The following is a 22,050-nucleotide window of genomic DNA, read 5'->3' on the forward strand; positions in this document are numbered from 1 at the left end:
GACACAGGCACAACACCAGCAAGCTCTTCTCTTTTCCTCTAAATATCTTGCCTCAAAGGTGTCAGGAGCCGAGCCCACCTACCCCAGCCATACTGGTTTATAGGTTGAATCTTGGTTTGTTGAGATTTCTCTGTTGTTCGATATTTCTCTTGTGGACCTGACTGGCAGGAATGTCTGTCCCTTTAAGGGAGGGGCTCTGCATTTTCAGTTTCACTTAAGAGGGTTTCCTTAGGAAACAGCGACCTCTTGTGACTGAATTTCAAATTTTCCTTCTGTATTCATGACAGGTTTTTAATAATTTCCCAGTCTTCAAGTTCAGATGCATACATCTTTTCCATGCAGTGCTTAAGTTCATTCATAACTATACATATAAAAAACTAACCCAAGATAAGAACTTTTGTGATCTCATCCATTGTTCACAGATGTACCATGGGGCCATGAGGGAACGTTGAATTGGCTTCAAACCATATGAGCTAGTTATGAGCAAATCAAGATAATAAAACACCAGTAAGAAAGAAGTACTGTACATAAAAGATAAGCAATAAATATGAAATAATGTCTATGTTGGGTTTTTTGTTTGTTGACTAGGGTATAGAGTTCTTAAATAATTCAAATAAACGAAAAGTAGAGCAACATATGAATTTCCAAAATATTCAGTTATATGTCTAAATGAGTTTTTCATTGGGAATATTTTTTAAATTATGAGGGATTGAATGCAATCACATTAAGCAACTTAATTGACAATACCAAGAACCAGAGGCGCGCCACCATGTCCTGGAGCTACCAGAACGTCAACATTCTTATTTCCTCCAAATTCTGTACCTCATCTCCATCCATTCTTTCTTTCTTTCTTTCTTTCTTTCTTTCTTTCTTTCTTTCTTTCTTTCCTTCCTTCCTTCCTTCCTTCCTTCCTTCTTTCTTTCATTGTGACTCTTTAGTGCTGGTTGTTGACTTAATAAATTGGCCCCCTAAATATTGTTTCTAATCAACATGTATCTTCACACCTCACAGATTTCTAACACCCATTGTACTGTGATTAAAGAAGATATAGAAAACCATGACTCATATAGCTGGAAGGGACCTTGGAGGTCTTCTAGATCAACCCCTACCAAAGGCAGGAGATGTTATTGCATCCTGGACAAATTGTCATCCAATCTACTGGATTTTTGCATATCTCCAGGGATAGAGCATACCCAACTCTGGGAAGCAAACTGTTCTGTTGATTAATTGTTGTCATTGTCAGGAAACTGCTTCTTAGTTCCAGGTTGACTTTCTCTCTGAAGATCTTCCATTCATTGATTCTCATCCTATAATCAGGTGCTTTACAGAATAAGTCAACTTCCTCATCTTGCTGACTGCCCCACAAATAAACTAACTGTTCAAATGGGCATGCACAAACTCAGAAATAATAGCATCCAGTAATTCTCATTTTAGAAGGGAATTCAGTGATTAGTCTGTTCTTCAACATTTGAACATCCCATTTTCTTTTTATATTATTAGACCACTCATTTTATTCTGCAATGCTTCAGAACCTAAGGCATTATCCCTAAAGATTGGAGATTATTCCACCTGTTTGGGCTCTAGATACTAAAAGGCTTGATTCCATGGGAGATATTGAGAGAACTTACTTCCAGCCAGCAGAGCAGCAACTACCTTTGATTACATGTTAATAAGTGAGACTTATTGACTATTATATGTTATTATTGATTCCCATATAGACAGCAACCATCTTTGTCTTATCTTGAAGACAGAGACATGGCTGAACTTTTACCTGAGAGATACCGTATTTTTCGGTGTATAAGACACACCAGTGTATAACACGCACCTAGATTTTAGAGGAGGAAAACAAAGAAAAAAGAATTCTGAACCAAATGGTGTAGTATTATATTGTTTAATAAAATACCAGTATAGCAGAATACTTTTTACAACCATGTATACTTTTTAAAACCATGTACATTTTTTACAAACTTCAAACTTGACAGCTTCAAGACTTGTGGACTTCAACTCCCAGAATTCCCCCACCAGTCATGCTACCTCAGGAATGGGAGTTGAAGTCCATAAGCCTTAATCTTGGCAGGTTTGAAGACTCTTGCCCTTTCCTTCCTGTTGCCCCATCCACCAGAGACCTTTGGATGGGGCCCACTCCACTTGCCTGCATCTCCGCCAATCACTGGAGGCATGGACGGGCCCCAAGGCCGACATGGCTGTGCTCCAGGGAGAAGCAGCCGTGTGGCCATGACACCCTGTCTGGGCAGCCATGGCAGGCTTCTCCCGGGCCAGAAGCACCTTCGTGGGCAGCTGACGGGGGTTGGGTTTGGGGAGCAACTGGGCAGGCTCTCGAGCAGGATGACCGCTGGCCCGTCTGCAGGGCTTTGGTCCCCTGCTGCAGTAGAGGAGGGCGGCCGGCTCTGCCTTCTCAGCCCTGGGCCTCGGCGTTCAAGCAGCACCCAGTGGGAGTAGCAGGAGCAGGCGTTCCTGCGGCTCACAAGGGGTTATGGCAGCCTGGGCGGTTGGCAGCCTCTTCCACACATTTACAGCAGCGAGTCTTCGGAGAGGGGCGGCATACAAATCTAATAAACTTAAAACTTAAACTGCAGCAGCAATTGTCTGATGCTCCTGGGCTTTCCATGCTGAATGGCTGTGGCAGGTGCTGAGCAAGTGCCGCCTCTCCCCAGATGAGGCAGCTTCACTGGGAGTGCCCTTCGCCAACCGCCATGCCCTCCCAAAGGTGCCTCCAAAGATGGGAAATCAGGGTGGGAGCTGTTGGAGTAAACCCCCCACCGGACGATCAGGGCTACCTTGGCTGGATGCACAGAGCTCCGAGGGGACACCGACCTGCTTCTCCGCAGCTGACGAATCCTGCGAGGAACGTCTGCCATCACTGCAAGCATCCAGCTCCCTTTTTAATCATCCTGAGATGGTTTGCTAACTTTTAACTAGGAAAAATCTGACGACTCCTCTTTCAGAACATTTTAAATTTACACCATGCTGCGCTGAGGACTAGCATCCTGACAGTCGTTCATTTACATGCTTATTGCCAATGCAATGGTTTCAGTGAGCAATAAGAAAGGATTGAGCCGAATGATCAGGGCCGCCCCGTGTGCCTCCTCCGCAGGTTGGATGCACAGAGCTCCAAGGGGATGCCCACCCACTTCCCCACAGCTGCTGCACCATGCCCCAACTCACCTGTCCACCAGCGGGTGTTCCTTGCGAGGACTGGCAGCTGTGGAGAAGTGGGCGTCTGTCCTCTTGGAGCTCTGCGCATCCAGCTGGCATAGGAGGCACACGGGGTGCCCCTGATCATCCATTGGGAGGGCCCTTTGCTCCATCAGCCCCCACCCCAAACTCCCACCTTTGGGGGTGCCTTTGGGGGGGCACAGCAATCGGCAAAGGGTGCTCTGAGAGAAGCTGCCTCAGCCGGGGAGAGGCGGCCCCTGTCTGGCCCCTGCCACTCACCCGAGCCGCTTTTCAGCTTCGTGAAAAACTGCCACTGCCAGACTATGTGAAAGCTGCCGTCACCATTGCTGACCTTCACCCAACTCCCCCCCATGCAACGTTCAATATATAAGACGTACGTAGGTTTGACACACTTTTTTGAAGTAAAAAGGTGCGTCTTCTGCACAAAAAAATATGGTACCTCTGATTTATAATCTGGTTTATGATATTCAAGCTTTCCAATAGCCAATATTCAAGCTTTCCAATAGCCCTCCTTTATGCCAGTGTTTCCCAACCTGGGGAAATTTGACATTTGTCATCTTCAACTTTTAAAACTCTCTACCCATAGCCATGGCTTTAGAATTTCAGAGTTAAAACCTATGCATCTTATAGTAGTCCAGGTTGGATGTTCTTTCTCTACGAGAAAGTGGCTTTTTGCCCAGTTTTCAGGAGTGAGTGTCAAAGGAGGTTACTTGCTTAATCTGTTGACTACATTCTTCAAATAGAAGAGAATGTATGTATAGCAACGTATCACAATGTTTTTCCTTTGCAGAATTGCAGTGGGCATCGCCTGCACATGATGTCAATTTGACACCGCTACCTAAGTAGTCCCTTGATTAGGGTGTTTTTTTGTGTTTTCTTATTGTATCAGGGTTTGTTGGCTGTTGGAGATGTGTTTTAGGCTTTTTCCTTCTTTACTTTTTGTTGTCTCTTGCGATGGTGTAATTTTGGTTTATCTCTTTGCGTCTGTTGATGACTAATTTGTCTGAGTGCTAAGCATCTAAAAGTTCTGTAGCAGTTTTGGATTTTACTTGGTTTAAATTCAAAATTTCCCAGTTGAAACTATGGTTGAGTCTGTCCATAAATTGTGAAATGAAGGAGTTTTCATCCTCTATTGTTATTACGGTTTGGTGTTTATGGATATGCTCTGCTAATCTTCTGCCTATCTATCCTACATAATCTACTGTCTGCTGAGGCTGAAAATGAAAATGAAATTATACAAATAAAATGCAAAAGCATTAATAGCCTGCCCATTTTATCTTTAAAGAAGCTAAGCAGCAATGTATTTTGTTGCTTTCTATTGTGTTACCAGAGGTACATTCCTGCCTCTTTCTAAATCTAACTTTCATCTTCTATCCTCATCTACCAGCTTATTTTTGCTCAATTCTATGTAAAGGTTGCTGCTCTCTTTTCTACGCCTCAAGTTGGCCTTCACAGATATCTAGAAGCCTTAATACATTAGTTTAGGAAAATTAGGTATTGGTTTTGTAAAACAGAAGTCCCAACTTTCACCAAAAAGCATTTTAATGTTTCTATAATTGAAATATTAACAATAAATATATTGAGAAAATGCTAAACCGGGAGCAACCCACTGCTGGAACATTATTTATTTATTTATTTATTAGATTTCTATGCCGCCCTTCTCGAGGCGACTAAGGGTGGCATACCTATTCCCATCAATTTACTGAGGAAGTTATTTAATTTTTTTTAAAAAAAGGTTAGTCTAATTTATTTTATTTATTTATTTATGATTTATTAATTGGATTTATATGCCGCCCCTCTCCAAAGGCTTAAAATTAAATAAATAATAATAAATATTAATAAAAATTGTCCTGAAAAACTCCATGTGGATTTCTGGAATGTATTGGTTGACTTCTTCATGAGCTACAGATTAGTATTTCAGTTCCCAGCCTTGGCAACTTAAAAAGGCAAGGGCTTCATTTCCAATAATTACTGATGCTGAGAATTCTGGTATTGAAGTCCCCATATTTGAAAGTTGCAAAGTCTGAGAAATATTGCTAGAATCCAAATGGAATTAATATACAAACATTAGAAGAATAAAATTTATTTATATTTGTATCACACAGACAATTAAATAAAATATGATTTTGAAGAATATCTTTGAATACTATTATCATTCCAAAATATTTTCTTAAAAAACATATAATAGATTATTAATCTTGGTTTCATAAAACCCTCCAAATGTGTGAGTGTGAATGAATAGGGCAGCACAACATGAAATTTAGTTCTGGTGCCTCCCATTTCTCTTGATCGTTGTTGACATGTTTCTACACTTTGATTGTGGTTGGCCTATGTAAATTAAATTGATTGGACATGATTGGGAAATGCACACATCTCTCTACAAAAGGCCTCACAGCTGACAATGCATACTGTAACAGAGCAAAGGCCATGAGGCCAAAGGAACTGCCTGCAGAGGTCGGGGACAGGATTATTGCAAGGCACAGATTGCAGAAGGTTACAATAAAATTTCTGCTGCACTGAAAGTTTCTAAGAACACAGTGACCTCCATAATTCTCAAGTGGAAGAGGTTTGCCACAACTAGGACTCTTTCAAGTGTTGGTCACCCATCAACTGAGTAATCAAGCAGAAGGGTCTTAGTAAGAAAGGTGACCAAGAACCCAATGGTCACTCTGATTGAAGTCCAGAGATCCTGTCTGGCAATGGAACAGATTTCCAGAAGAAAAACCATCACTGTGATTACAGCCTTCCACCAATCAGGGCTTTAGGGTAGAGTGGTTAGATGGAAGCCTTTCATCAATGTAAAACACATGACAGCCTACTTGGAGTTTGTAAAAATGCACCCAAAGGAGTCCCAAACTGTGAAGAACAAGATTCTCTCATCCAGTGAAATCAAGATTGACTGTTCGGTCCCAAATGTAAACATTATGTCTGGAGGAACCCAGGCACCATTACTCATCATCTGCCTAATGCCATCCCAACAGTGGAGGATAGTGGTGGCAGCATCATGATGTTGGGCTGTTTTTCAGTGGCAGGGACTGGGAGATTGATTAGAGTTGAGGAAAAGCTGAATGGACAAAAGTACAGAGATTTCCTCAATGAAAACCTATTGCACAGCACTCAGGACCTCAGACTGGGATGAAGGTTCACTTTCCAACATGACAATGAGGTAAGCCAAGAAAACACAGGAGTCACTTAGGGACAAGTCTGTTTCTTAGAGTGGCCCAGCCAGAGCCTTGATTTCAACTGAACATCTCCAGTGGGACCTAAAAAAGGGCTGTCCACCAACTGTCATTATTCAACCTGACTGAGCTTGTGAGGTTTTGGAGGGAAAATGGCAGACAATTCCTCAATCCAGATGTGCAAAGCTTGTCATGTCACTTTGTCGTTATAGGATACTAATGACAGAAAGAATGAATTTCAACAACTGAAGAATCAGGCTCAGTATAACAAAATTGAGAAAAGTGAAGGGGATCTGAATACTTTCTGAATATACTGTAGATAGATAAATTCCAAAATTGACCCTAAAATGGTAAAGCAAAAATACAATTTTGAATGACTATCAATAACTTCAAAACCAGAAACTCACCTCTTTAGCTGAATCTGGAAACAATTCTATCCCATTCCTAGGTTCCCCATTATTTGCAAAAATAGGAATATTGGGACCGAAAATCATAAGGTCACTCTTGGCACCAACCTCTGCGCTCACACCAGCCAGGATGTGGCTGTGGCGATTGGAATAGGACCAGCTGCCCACTTCGCTGGCACATACCAGGGTGGCCATGCCAGGGCCATAAACCATGGATTCCTTTAACTTGCAGTGGCATCGGAGGGCCACATAGAGGAGAGTGGCCAGCAAGAAGAGGCTGGAAACAGAGCAGATAGCAACGATAAGATAGATGTTGATCGAGTCCACCAGTGGCACAAAGCTCTCCCCTGATCTTTGAAGGTTAATATCTGTTTTGATTGTCTGACCATTGCTTGTCACAAGTGACACAGTCAAGGTGGCTGTGGTTGAGAGTTGAGGTTTTCCATGATCCTTCACAAGAACCATAACACACTGGATTTTGCTTCCTTCTGATTCATCCAGAGTATATTTGGTACTCACCTCACCACTATACTGCCCCACAGTCCATGGCCCATTGCTTTCTTCAACCAGTTCATATCTTAGCCATGCATTGTATCCAGAATCCGCATCCAAGGCATGGATCTTGGCTAAAATATACCCAGGCATCACAGGGGCCACTAGAAGAATCAGGTTCTCTTCTGATAATCCTGACACGGCAGGTGCATTGTCATTCTCATCCATCACAAAGACTTGAAGAGTTGCATTACCACACAAAGTGGGAATTCCAGCATCCTTGGCTCTCACCTGGAACTCCAGCAATTTCAACTCCTCATAGTCCAAGGACTGCAAAGCATAGAGTTTTCCACTCTCCGAATGTACAGAGATGTAGTTTGACAATGGCCAGAGCTTCTCATCTATCCAATAGGTGATCAGGGCATTCTCAGCTACGTCTGGGTCTGAGGCAGATACTGTGAAGATGTGAGCACCAGGGGGATTGTTCTCCTTCACAAAGACTGTGTAGGAAGGATGTGTGAAAGCAGGTGCATTATCATTTATGTCACTAATAGGGACTAAGAGGGTGATGCTAGACGACAGTGGTGGGACACCTTGATCTTCCACTGTCACAACCATCCTGTACTCAGCCACCTGCTCTCGATCAAGTGGTGCAACAATAATCAGGGAGTAGTAGTTCTTGAATGTGGACTCTATTTTGAAAGGTAACTCAGAGGATTGTAGGACACAAGTTACTTGTCCATTGATTCCAGAATCCTTATCTGAAGAACTGAGGATAGCTACAACTGTCCCTGGAGTGGAATCCTCTGGCAATGGCACGGAGAGAGAATTCACAAATACTTCTGGAATATTATCATTCATGTCCAATACATCAACAAAAACTTCACAATGTCCTGATAATGGAGAACTGCCTCTATCTTCTGCAACAATTTGAAGTTCATAGCAATTAATATATTCATAGTCTAATTCTCCAATCATTCTGATTTCACCAGTAGCAGAACTGATACTAAAGAGCTTTGTGACATGTAAAGGTACTTTATTACTAACAAAATAAGAGATTTCCCCATTAATTCCTTCATCTGAGTCTGTTGCATTCAGAGTAATGACTAATGATCCACTAGCTGTATTTTCTAGCAACTTTACCCTATAAGCAGATTGGTTAAACACGGGAGGGTTGTCATTGACATCCAGCACATTGATGACTAGCTGAACAGTTCCTGTGAGTTTTGGTTCACCCCCATCAGTGGCTGTCAGGACTAAATGATGCACAGGGCTCTCCTCTCTGTCAAGTGGAACCTTCAATAGAAGTACTACAGATTTACTCTCATCTTCATTATTTCCTGAATCAAGAATAAAATGACTGCTTGGGCTGAGCTTATAGGTTAACATAGCATTAGTACCAATATCTGAATCAGATCCTCTCTCTAATGGGAATCGGGTACCAGATGCTGTTGTCAATTCTGCTATGCTCAGGATCTGTTCCCTGGCAGAGAAGATGGGAGCATTGTCATTAATGTCTTTGATTTCAACTTCCACATGGAAGAACCTCAAAGGTTTCTCCACAATCACCTCCAGATGAAGGACACAGTCTGCATTCTTGGCACACAGCTCCTCCCTGTCTATCTGGGAATTTACAAACAAGATCCCATTCTGCAGGTTTACCTCAAAATAGTCCTTCTCTCCTTTGGACAGCATCCGGAACATCCGAGGCACCAGCTCACTCACCTCCAGCCCCAGATCCTGGGCAATGCGGCCCACAAAGGTGCCATGCTGGGATTCCTCCAGCACGGAATAATGGAGCTGGCCGCTCCCCATTTTCCAGGCAGTGTGGAGCAGAAACAGCTGCAGCAGCCCCTTCGGCCAGGTAAGCATGGCAGACACTGGCACAACACCAGCAAGCTCCTCTGTTTTTCTCTAAATATCTTAGCTCCAAGGTGTCAGGAGCAGAGCCCATCTACTCCAGCCATACTGCGTTCATATGTTGAATCTTAGCTTGTTGAGATTTCTCTATTGTTCGATATTTCCCTTGTGGATCTGGCTGGAAGAAATGCCTGTCCCTTTAAGGGAGGGGCTCTGCATTTTCAGTTTCAGTTAGAGGGTTTCCTTTGGAAACAGCGACCTCTTGTGATCAAAATTCAAAATGAGAAACAGACTTCCATTCTTCATTGAACCTCTGTGATATTCTTGCCTTAAGACATCATGGGCTTGCTTGAAGCCTTCTTGTTATTTCTGATTTGTCATTCCCTTTCTTTTATTATTTTCTATTATATTAATTTAAATCTTATATTGATCCTTTGGTCCTTCTATGGAAATGCATTATATGAAATGGATATTTGTCTGGTTTTCTGGCCATCTTTCCCATTGCTCACAATAGGTAACCACCAGATGAAGTTGAAGTAGTTGCAAAGCATTTGAATCAGACTTTTAACCAGGATTGCAATAATTGGAGCATTAATTCCAAAAGAGCTCATAAATGTACAATACTATGAAAGCAGGAGTACTTCTCTGGTTTTATTTCTGAGGCAAATCTTTCCATGGATATGTAGCTCCAACAAATGACAAGCAGGGCAAGTTCTCAAAATTCATGTCATGTCTTGACTGGTTTATTCCTGAAATAGATTACCTGTTGCAATTAATCTAACCCATGTATTTCTTATGACCCCTATTTAATTTTGTACTAAATCTTTTGAGGAAGAAAAGATACTGAAATTCAAACATTAATCTTTTTTAAATTTCATTTCAAGTGACTTAATGAGTCTGTCATTAAATAACCTCACTTAAGAATTTATCTTTTTTTTCTTTATACACCTACAGATACACTGAACATATTGCCACAATAAGGAATTTGTACCTTTACTTTTCATAGCTCAGAAGAAAATAGTACCAAATCTATTAACCTCATTAAATTGGGATGGGGGATTCATGAATTCAGAACCCACTATTTCCTCCCGCCTGGGACCAAGAAAACAAGGTTTCTTCTTTATGATATTCCTTCAGCTTCTTTACGGATGCTATTAGTTGCACCTCAATCAAGTCTTCCTATATCAAGATTAAACACATTTTTCAATTTCTGTTTTCTTTTCACGCCCATAATCCTTACTGCACTTATTAGCATGCTTTTTATTTTATCAGAAACTATATTGCCCAAGTTTGGATAGAGTGCTTTAAATGTAATGCAATTATTATTTCCTATAATTTAGAAAATACAGTATATTTATTTTGATGCAGAATAGAGTTTCATTTCCTTTTTGGGAGGAAGATATCTAGTACCAAAACAACTGTGTGGTATTATACTACCAGCAATGGGCTGCTCCCAGTTCAACCTGGTTCAATAGTGACAATGGTGGGAGGCTCCACCCACCCACCCACCCACCCAGGACGCTTCCACGCAAACCAATAGCGATGGGATTTAGAATCCACTACTGTATATTACATGTGAAAAGTGATTGTTACGTGTGATTGTTAACTCATGAAAATGGGAAGGAAAGCATCTGAATCACTGCAGATAGAAGCTTACATTATAGGCAGTCAGCTGTTTCATATGGATTAATTATTATCTGCAATGATTATCCAGCTGAACCAGGTCTGTGACATTTCCATGGGATTCTAACCACAAAAATATATACAGTGGTACCTCAAGATACGAACCCCTCGTCTTACGAACAACTCGTGATACGAACCCGGGGTTCAGAAAAAATTTGCCTCTTCGTACGAACTTTTTTCGTGTTACGAACGCCAAACCCGAACTTCCGGGTTCAGCGTTCGGAGGCTGCTGGAAAGCCGCCCGGCTGTTTTAAAAGGTGACAGCCGGCGGCGGGGCTTCTTTCCGGGTTCGGGAGGCCACTTTGGGGTTTTGTCTGGGAGAGAGGGCAGGAGGTCCGGCGCTGGGGGAGGGAGTCAGGAAGGTCCTCCTGCTCTCCCCCCCCCAGCGAAAAACACAAAGACGGTCTGACAGGCAGGGCAGAGCAGCCTGGAGCAAAGGGAGTCTGAAACCACCGGCGGCTTCAGCTTCCCATTGCTCCGCGGGCGGCGGCTGACCGCCTTTGTATTTTTGGCTGGGGGGGGAAGCAGGAGGCGCAGGATCGGCGGGCGTGGGGCGAGGCAGCAGGTCTGCATCCTGGGCAGGTGGCGGGCGAGGAGGCGCGGCCGAGCGGGCCAGCGAGGGTGCATCCAACTTGAGGGGCTGGCGGGAGGAAAGCAAATGTCTCTCTTTGTTGCGCTGCCGCCAGCATGGCCTGGTTGGCAGCGGAAGATGTAACCGAGCCCACGGGGCCGGGCTCCGTGGCGGAGACCGCCGGCCGCTCAATCGGGCCGGCAGGGAACAGAATGGAGCCTTCCGTGGCGGGGCTGGTAAGGGGGGGAGCCGAGGGGGGAGCCGAGCCCAGCCCCGTGACATTCGCTTTCCTCCTGCCCGCAGCCGACTGATCGTGGGCTCCTTCGCAACCTCGGAGAGCTTCCTGGGCATGAAAGCTCGCGAATCCAACACGGATGAAAACCAGGAAGCTCTCCGAGGTCGGGAAGGAGCCCACGATCAGTTGGCTGCGGGCGTGAGGAAAGCGAATGCCGCGGGGCTGGGCTTGGCTCCCCCCCTTACCAGCCCAGCAGGCAGCCGCCGCAGAAGGCTCCATTCTGTTCCCTGCCGGCCCGATTGAGGGGCCGGTGGGAGGAAAGCAAATGTCTCTCTTCGTTGCGCTGCCGCCAGCATGGCCTGGTTGGCAGCGGAAGATGTAACCGAGCCCACGGGGCCGGGCTCCGTGGCGGAGACCGCCGGCCGCTCAATCGGGCCGGCAGGGAACAGAATGGAGCCTTCCGCAGCGGGGCTGGTAAGGGGGGGAGCCGAGCCCAGCCCCGTGACATTTGCTTTCCTCCCGCCCGCAGCCGACTGATCGTGGGCTCCTTCGCAACCTCATAGAGCTTCCTGGGCATGAAAGCTCGCAAATCCAACACGGACGAAAACCAGGAAGCTCTCCGAGGTCGGGAAGGAGCCCACGATCAGTCGGCTGCGGGTGGGAGGAAAGCGAATGCCACGGGGCTGGGCTCGGCTTTCCCCCTTACCAGCCCAGCAGGCAGCCGCCGCAGAAGGCTCCATTCTGTTCCCTGCCGGCCCGATTGAGCGGCCGGTGGGAGGAAAGCAAATGTCTCTCTTCGTTGCGCTGCTGCCAGCATGGCCTGGTTGGCAGCGGAAGATGTAACCGAGCCCACGGGGCCGGGCTCCGTGGCGGAGACCACCGGCCGCTCAATCGGGCCGGCAGGGAACAGAATGGAGCCTTCCGCGGCGGGGCTGGTAAGGGGGGGAGCCGAGCCCAGCCCCGTGACATTCGCTTTCCTCCCGCTCGCAGCCGACTGATCGTGGGCTCCTTCGCAACCTCGGAGAGCTTCCTGGGCATGAAAGCTCGCAAATCCAACACGGATGAAAACCAGGAAGCTCTCCGAGGTCGGGAAGGAGCCCACGATCAGTCGGCTGCGGGTGGGAGGAAGGCGAATCCCCCGTGGGCTCCGTTACATCTTCCACTGCCAGCCAGGCCATGCTGGCGGCAGCGGAACAATCGCCTTCCTCCCGCCCACAGCCAACTGACCGTGGGCTCCTTCCCGAGCTCCCTTCCTGAGCCTCCCGTTCTCTCTCCCCCCCTCGCCCCTTCGCCTCCCTGTATTCCTAGGAGAAGTGCTGGGGATTGAGGCAAGACAGACCTGCTCCTCACCAGCACTTCTCCTAGGAACACAGGGGGGCAAGGGGGCGAGGGGGCGGAGAGAGAACGGGAAGCTCAGCATTCCGTCAGCTGCAGCGCTGGCTGTCAACTTTTCTTTTTAGCACTGGGCAGGAGCTGACTTGCCTCCCCAGTGCTAAAAAGAAAAGTTGACAGCCAGCGCTGCGACTGACGGAATGCTGAGCCTCCCGCTCTCCCCCCCCACCTTGCCCCTTCCGGTTTTGGCGTTCGGGAGACCGCTGGGTTCCCAGCTGTCTCCGAACGCCAAACACCAAAGCCGAACTTCCGCGTTCGGCTTCAGGAGACAGCTGCGAAGCGGCGCGGGTGTTTTAAAATGTCTCAGCCGGCCTGGGGGGCTTGCCAGCACCCCCCCAAACCCCGAACCCGGGTTCGGGGGGGTGCTGGGAAGCCCCCCAGGCCGGCTGTCACCTTTTAAAACAGCCGGAAAGCCGGTTTTTTGCGGGGGGGGGGTTTGGTTGCACGGATTAATTGACTTTACATTGTTTCCTATGGGAAACAATGTTTCGTCTTACGAACCTTTCGTCTTACGAACCTCCCCCCGGCACCAATTAAGTTCGTATCTTAAGGTACCACTGTATTTTGTTTTAAGTTATTGCCTTTATATTGTTTAAATTAGCAGTTTATAGTGATAAACAGTATTAAGAAAAATAATATTTTATCTTAATGATATTAAGAAAAAAGGAAAAGAAAAATCATCCCACTCATCCACAGTGAAACATCTTGTTTGAGTTGAAGAACTATAGAAACATGATTTTTCTTCCTGCCTCGCAACTAAAGATGACAGAAAAAGTAAAACAGAACAGAAGTTGCATAGAGTTGCTTATCTCTTTAAAAACTATTTCTCATTATTTAGGGTCTTTTGAAAGAACAGAATTCCTGAAGATAAAAACTGCAGCAAATCACTCAACTTGAAATTCCTGACACAGTGCAGCCTCATTGAACCAATGTTGAACATAAATAAAAATGTTCAAGATGAAGTGATCACTTATACAGTTAATTTCACACAAATAATTTATGATTTTAAAATATTCTTTGTAACATTGAGTAATAGTCTACAATTATCTTTATTGAGAAAAGCAAATGTATATTTAGGTGTTTTCAGTACAGCTAGCATACAGCTAGGTAACTGAAACTAATTATGATGTAGGCCTTTGTATCTATTCTATACAGAAATTTATTTGGGGGACATATTTAAGTTCTACAAGATCATATCTTTCATTTATCTTACCAACCAGGATGGTCTGAACCGTTCTTCCACATCTGCTACCAGAAGTGGTTGAGAAATTTAAATATTTATCAGATATTTGGTAACAAAATACAAGGTGTTTAAATATATATTTTTATTGATTTTTTTTCTTTATTCTTAGATACTTAAGTGAAGTAATCAAGGTTTCAGATATCACTAACTACAGAAAAATGTATTTGCCTCACAATCATAGGAATAAAGAAGTAGCAACATCAATTTTTTTAAAAGAGGATTTATTTCAACTTGACTTGCAAGTAAGGAGGGAAACCCTGCACTATGCTATTTTTTCCAAACTGTTCTATAGTATTAGTTTTTTGTGCTGGTTTTTGTTTCTTCTTTATTTTTTATTTTATTATTCTTAATTTTCTTATACATTTTTTTTAAATCTGAGATTGTTCTTGTTTTAGATCTTTCACTCAGAGGACAATAAAATCCAACAAGAGTATCAACTCTAGGGTCAACCATAAAGGGATCAAATTCCTATATACCAATGCTCATACAATAGGGAACAAACAGGGAGAACTTGAAATCCTAGTAGGTGAGGGCAAATATGAAATTGTGGCTATTCCTAAAACTTGGTGGGATACAACCCATGATTGGAATGCACAAATAGGTATATAAATTGCTCAAAAGAAACAGGCCTAACAAAAGAAGTGTGGGGGATCAAAAAATGACTTTGCTATAGATTTGTACTAGAGGCCAGCCAATCAACCAGAGGAAATAGATGGACTCTTGTTTCAGCTAATCAGTTAGCTGAAGTATGCAGGAAACACACCACTATAATAATGGGGGATTTTAACTATCCTGACATTAACTGGAAAAGAAACACTACAACACCATTGGGAGTGGGAGAATAAACAGGTGTGCCTAGCTGACAAATTTGTTATAAAAAGGGAGAAGGAACTTAAGGGAAAGCTATAGTGAACTTAATTTTTACTAATACGGACCAAATGGTTGCAGGAGTGGAAGTTATAATAACTTATAATAACTTTTAGGGGAGAGCTACATGTCATACTTGAATTCACCATAATGCAACTGTTGTACAAGTAAATGAACCAAGTGAGACTACTGTTTTAGACTGTAAAAGAGATAACCTCAACAAGCTAAGAGAGAGACTAGAAAGGATTCCATGGATGAAAATCCTAAAAGAAAAAAAACAGGAAAATCCTGTTCCCTGCCTGGGAAACCCTGAAAAATGACTTAATTAAGGCCCAAGCAAAAACAATACCACAGAGAAAGAAAAACAAAAGACTCCATATAATACTACAAGTGAAATTTTTAAAAATAGAATATCATGCAAAAGTTCTTTTATTTCAGTAATGCAACTTAAAAGGTGAAACATAATACTGTATATGAAAGAGACTCATCACATGCAAGGCAAGATAGTTCAAGCTGTGATTTGTCATAATTGTAAGAATTATAGAGTACAGTTCATGAAAACCCCAAATCCTCCATCTCAGAAAATTAGAATATTAAATGCAATCAATAAAACAAGGACTGTACAAAGAACAATATCGGATTTCCTTTCTATCCATCATCTCTTGTCCCTTTTAATATTTCAATTCTTATTCATGTTTTGGCACATCTCCCATACTCCTCTCGGACCTTTGTCTCTATCTACCTCTGCATTCTTACTGTTTAGACTAAGTATTCCTCTTATACTGCCAAGCCCAAACTCCTATCTCTTTTTCAATGGTATCTTCCCATTCCATTTTAAAATCTCTTAAGATATTTTCCCCCTGATTTGTTTCATTAATATTATGGTCTTTATTATCTTCTCTTCTTGTTTTGCTTGTTATTTATTAGTTCTGTCTCCTTTCTTTCTGACGTTTCCTCTGTCTCCTGAGTATCTTAATCTTTATTCATTGTCTCTTGTAGAATATTTTCTATTTTCCTATCTATGCTTTGCATTAAATTGTTTACCTCTCTAAAGTTCTTTGACATAGAACCCTTAATATTTTTGAATAGCAACAATATTTCTTTTGAACTTTTACTCATTTCCCCATTATGGAGCATCTTGTCTTATTTTAATAAGGTCCACTTTTACTCAATAGTTCAGCAACTATATGTTCAGGCCTAATGTTGCTCATCAAAGTCACAGTTCTTTTATATTCCAGGCTTATTCAATCAGATGCTCAGGTAGCCCAGGAAACTCTACAAATATCTCCTTATATCATCTCTACACATTTAATAGCATTCAAAAATTGCTTTACTTATGTATCTTCCTCGTTCTCACTGTTGTATCTCCCATAATCATAAGGTAGATAAGTATAGAATAGTAAATATCACCACAGTTCTCCAAATAAATGTTGTTTCATTTTCCAATCAAAAATTTACTCAGGGTTATAGAATATGGTATACAGTATTTTCCTTTGTCAGTAGATGGTGTTTTCAGCTTAGGTTTCAGTGTTGTCTCAGTTCTAACAGCTATTAAATCTAATTTATATTTGATTTATAAGAGCAAAATCAATTATTAAACTAGATACATCCAGTATTATGAAATGCCTTTCCAAAATAGCACCTAGACAATTTAGCCATCCAATTTTCTGTGCTTTTAAATTTTTAATTTTTCCTCTCTTAGTTCTTTTCTTTCCAGTCTGTAGTTTTTCTCTATGTGGTTATTCACCACTTAAATAAATAGTTAAGAGTCTCTTTAGGATTTTCCCCTCTTTTTTTTAAGGCTAGGTTTTGAGTAAAAAAGAAATCATCTCATCCAGTTCCATTCATCGTTCATTTACACCGCTCCTGCACCTTCTTTGCTGCCTCAGCTGTCCCGACTTCTTGGCAGCCATTTTTTGCTCCCTCTTCTCATCGTGAAGGAGAGGGGGGGACCCTGGAACAAGCGGGAAAGACTGCAACTCTCTGTGACCTGCAGGGTGCCCCTCATTTCTTCACCATTTTTCCTGGATGGCTTTAGTTCCTTTCGGAGTGTTCTAACATGGAAAACTCAGTGTGGGAGTGCGGAGACTGGCTCTTCATGTCAGATATCGCTGAGACATCAGCTGGAAGTCGCTTTTAGTGTTTCTTTGATGTATAAGACCACCACCACCCCATTTCTTTTGTTGTGCCAATGAAAAATATAGTTTCCAAATTTGGGAGCACTCTAAGAGTTTGCGATGTTGTGTTTTGAATTAGTCCATTTATATTAATTTATGGTAGGTTTGTTTCTTCTTTCATTGTTTCACATAGGTGGGATTTGCCATTCTAGTTTCTCTTGTTTCTTTCTGCTCTTTTGCTCTTCCTTCTTGTTCTGCTCGTCTGTTTTGTTCAACTTCACTTCCTTCTTGTTGCTTAGTCATAGTTTTGTCTATCACGAATTCCTCTTGCCCTCTATTTTCTACTTCCTCTCTTGTTTGTTGCTCCTGTGAGTTAAAGTAATGATCATAGAATTCATATGCAATATCTAGAGAGTCCAGTCTATGCTTTTTGTCATTCCAGGTAACCAAAATTCTGTTCAGTATCAGCTATCTAAAGTTTACTTGGTGTTTAATCAATTGCCCTGTCCGGAATTGGTATTGTTTTTGCAGAAGAATTTCTGCTCTTCTTGATTTTTTTCATAAATCTTACATGCATCTCCTTTGGAAGTTTCTTTATTATTATAAACCCATCATATGTAGGTTTGCAGACTCAGAATTCCCTGCCCTTTGCTGAGAATTTGGGAAGTTCAGGACCACACATCTACAACTTGACAAGGTTGGGAAATACTGCTGAGCAGTGATGGGCTGCTACGGGAACGGTCAGGAACGCAGCTCCGGGAGCAAAATTTGGAGCTCCACCCCAGAGCACCCAATTTGCACTGAAAGATGTTGAAACAAAATGCATAAGCCATGCCCACGGTGTGATAGTAAACATTTTGATAGCCCATCACTGCTGCTGAGCCTCCCCAGTACCAATGTCAGGATTCTCAAATCGGATTTTGTTGAAGGTTGCAAGGATTTCCCTTCAATCCTCTCTTATTTCATCTATTCATCCAGTTACATTAGATAAAGATAAGGATTTTCAAATCATTCCACTCCCAAAACACATGCTAAGCTGACACCATTGTCAAAGATTTGAATTATACAATGTAAGGATTGGAAGGGACTTTGGGTTAGGAAGATCATTTGATTCCTTCCAACCTCACAAAGCAGGACACTGCAGGTGTTGCAATAGAAACAGGATAAAAATAATCCACCTAATGGTTGTTAAACTGACAAAGCCATTCCAGTTTAAATTAGAGAACTCTAGTACAAAGAAATATTTCATCATTTTAGGAATATGACTATGCAGTTTTCAGTTATAATTTCTGTATTACAAATATATTTCTTCCATCCAATTTTTAGAAATATTGTACTTTATAAACATTTCAATTTCTATTCTATTTCTAAAGTTATCAACAATACATGAAAAAACTTATAAAGATCTGTATATCTAGCACAATAATAAAGTTTTAAAAGTTTCCAAACTATGCAGCAGACACAAACATTGTCAAAAAAAGAGGCTTCACATTGAGAACTGATCCATCAAATAATAAAACTATCAGCAAAGGAAAAATCATTCATTAATGTCCATCCGTAAACAAGACAAAAATGAGGAATAGCTTGGCGGCCCAAAATGATAATATCAGGTGAAGAGCCTACTTATGTTGTTATAAGACAAATTTATTTTAATATTTATTATTATAATTCATTATAAGACAAATGTTCATTATAAGACAAATTTACTTACTGTAAACTACAAACTTTCTTAGTGCATTTCCATAGCTTCTCAAATTCCAAAAATATTTCTTCATTAAAAAGTATTAATGTTTTGTTTAGTTTATTTACCATCGGTGTCTAAGCCTAGCAATTCAAGAATAATATCGTCCTAAGACTAATCTAAAACTATAAGCATAGAAATTGGATGGTGACCAGATGACAAGAACTCCAACAGCTGGACTCACCTTTTTAGCAGAATCTGGAGGCACATCCACCCCATTGATAAGTTCCCCATTATCTGCAAAGACAGGAATATTGGGGCTGAAAATCATGAGATCGCTCTTGGCAGCAGCCTCTGCGGTCACACCTGCAAGGATGTGGCTGTGGCGATTGGAATAGGACCAGCTGCCCACTTCACTGGCACAGACCAGGGTGGCCATGCCAGGGCCATAAACCATGGGTTCCTTTGCCTTGCAGTGGCATCGCAGGGCCACATAGATGAGAGTGGCCAGCAAGAAGAGGCTGGAAACAGAGCAGATGGCAATGATCAGGTAGATGTTGATCGAGTCCACCAGGGGCACAAAGCTCTCCCCTGACCTTTGAAGGTTAATATCTGTTTTGACTGTGTGACCACTTGTCACAAGTGATACACTCAAGGTGGCTGTGGCTGACAGTGGAGGTTTTCCATGATCCTTCACAAGAACAAGGATTTTGTTGCTTTCTGATTCATCCAGAGAATACTTGTTACTCACCTCACCACTATACTGTCCCACAGTCCATGGACCATTGCTTTCTTCAACCAGTTCATATCGTAGCCATGCATTGTATCCAGAATCCGCATCCAAAGCATGAATCTTGCCTAAAATATGCCCAGGCATCACAGGGACCTCTAGAAGAATCAGGTTCTCTTTTGATGCTCCTGACACAGCAGGTGCATTGTCATTCTCATCCATCACAAAAATTTGAAGAGTTGCATTGCCACACAAGGTGGGCATTCCAGAATCCTTGGCTCTCACCTGGAACTGCAGCAGTTTCAATTCTTCATAGTCCAAGGACTGCAAAGCATAGAGTTTTCCACTCTCCGAATGTACAGAGATGTAGCTTGACAATGGCCAGAGCTTCTCATCCATCCAATAGGTGATCAGGGCATTCTCAGCTATGTCTGGGTCTGAGGCAGATACTGTGAAGATGTGAGCACCAGGGGGATTGTTCTCCTTCACAAAGACTGTGTAGGAGGGCTGCGTGAAAGCAGGTGCATTATCATTTATGTCACTAATAGGCACAAAGAGGGTGATGCTTGAAGACAGCGATGGAACACCTTGATCTTCCACTGTCACAACCATCCTGTACTCAGCCACCTGCTCTCGATCTAGTGGTGCAACAATAATCAGGGAATAGTAATTCTTGAATGTGGATTCCAGTTTGAAGGGTATTCCAGTGGGCCAAAGGAAACAGTTTATTTGTCCATTGTTCCCAGAATCCCTGTCAGAAGCACTGATGATGGCTACCACAGTCCCTGGAGGGGAGTCCTCTGGCAATGGTACAGAGAGAGAATTCACTGATATTTCTGGTATGTTGTCATTAATGTCCAAAACTTCAACGAGAACTTTACAGTGCATTGATAACGGAGAACTGCCTTTATCTTCTGCTACAATTGGAAGTTCATAGAACTTACATTTTTCGTAATCCAATTTTGCAATTACTCTGATTTCCCCAGTATCAGAATTTATAGTAAACAACTTTGCGGCATATAGAGCGATACTATCATGAAAAGAATAAGAGATTTCTCTATTAATCCCCTCATCTAAGTCTGTAGCATTCAGAGTAATGACTAATGATCCACTAGTTGTATTTTCTGGCAACTTTACCCTATAAACAGATTGGTTAAACACAGGAGGGTTGTCATTGACATCCAGCACATTGATGACTATCTGAACAGTTCCTGTGAGTTTTGGTTCACCTCCATCAGTGGCTGTCAGTACTAAATGATGCACAGGGCTCTCCTCTCTGTCAAGTGGAGCCTTCAATAGAAGTACTACAGATTTACTCTCATCTTCATCATTTCCTGAATCAAGAGCAAAATGGTTGTTTGGATTGAGCTTGTAAAGTAACAGAGCGTTAGTACCAATATCTGCATCAGATGCTCCTTCTAATAGGAACTGGGTGACATACATTATGTGTTCTGATATGCTCAGAGTCTGTAGCCTAGCAGAGAAGATGGGAGCATTGTCATTAATGTCTTTGATATCAACCTCCACATGGAAGAATCTCAGAGGTTTCTCCACAATCACCTCCAGATGAAGGACACAGTCTGCATTCTTGGCACACAGCTCCTCCCTGTCTATCCGGGAATTTACAAACAAGATCCCATTCTGCAGGTTTACCTCAAAATAGTCCTTCTCTCCTTTGGACAGCATCCGGAACATCCGAGGCACCAGCTCACTCACCTCCAGCCCCAGATCCTGGGCGATGCGGCCCACAAAGGTGCCATGCTGGGATTCCTCCAGCACAGAATAATGGAGCTGGCCGCTCCCCATTTTCCAGGCGGTGTGGAGCAGAAACAGCTGCAGCAGCCCCTTCAGCCATGTAAGCATTGCAGACACTGGCACAACACCAGCAAGCTCTTCTCTTTGCCTCTAAATATCTTGCCTCAAAGGTGTCAGGAGCAGAGCCCACCTACCCCAGCCATAGTGGCAATGCATTCACGAGTTGAATCTTGGCTTGTTGGGTTTTCTCTGTTGTTCGATATTTCTCTTGTGAATCTGGCTGGCAGGAATGTCTGTCCCTTTAAGGGAGGGGCTCTGTATTTTCAGTTTCACTTACAGGGTTTCCTTAGGAAACAGCGACCCCTTGTGACTGAATTTCAACGTGGAGAAACAGACTTTCATTTTGTGTTCATGAAAAAAATTCTAATAATTATAGTCTTCATGACCCACGTATTGCTTAGCTACATTCCTGACCATAAATATAAAGCCAACCCAAATATAGGAGGTTAATTAAGTAGCATACAGTCAATAAACAAGGAGTAATTAAATTTTATAATAAGTCACAGCGTATATTTATTGCTTAGTACTTTTATTAATATGGACAGGAATATGGTCTGTAATTATCTGCAATTTTTATGAT

At 42.6% G+C, this 22,050-nt stretch overlaps 2 protein-coding genes across 2 annotated transcripts; both read right to left on the reverse strand.

The window, feature by feature from the left end:
* Nucleotides 1–38: 38 nt before the first annotated feature.
* On the reverse strand, nt 39–9,148 carry LOC139165423 (protocadherin alpha-5-like). The gene is made up of 4 exons (XM_070748604.1): nt 6,785–9,148; nt 3,187–3,269; nt 1,772–1,825; nt 39–180 (listed from the first exon to the last, which is right to left on the reverse strand). The coding sequence occupies exons 1-4, from the start codon at nt 9,146–9,148 to the stop codon at nt 39–41; spliced, it is 2,643 nt and encodes an 880-aa protein (XP_070604705.1).
* An 8,273-nt stretch (nt 9,149–17,421) lies between these two features.
* On the reverse strand, nt 17,422–21,518 carry LOC139165424 (protocadherin alpha-5-like). Its single transcript, XM_070748605.1, has 2 exons — nt 19,170–21,518; nt 17,422–17,610 (listed from the first exon to the last, which is right to left on the reverse strand). The coding sequence occupies exons 1-2, from the start codon at nt 21,516–21,518 to the stop codon at nt 17,422–17,424; spliced, it is 2,538 nt and encodes an 845-aa protein (XP_070604706.1).
* Between the last annotated feature and the right edge of the window lie 532 nt (nt 21,519–22,050).

The sequence above is a fragment of the Erythrolamprus reginae genome, chromosome 3 (genome assembly GCF_031021105.1).
Source record: "Erythrolamprus reginae isolate rEryReg1 chromosome 3, rEryReg1.hap1, whole genome shotgun sequence".
Lineage (NCBI taxonomy): Eukaryota > Metazoa > Chordata > Lepidosauria > Squamata > Dipsadidae > Erythrolamprus > Erythrolamprus reginae.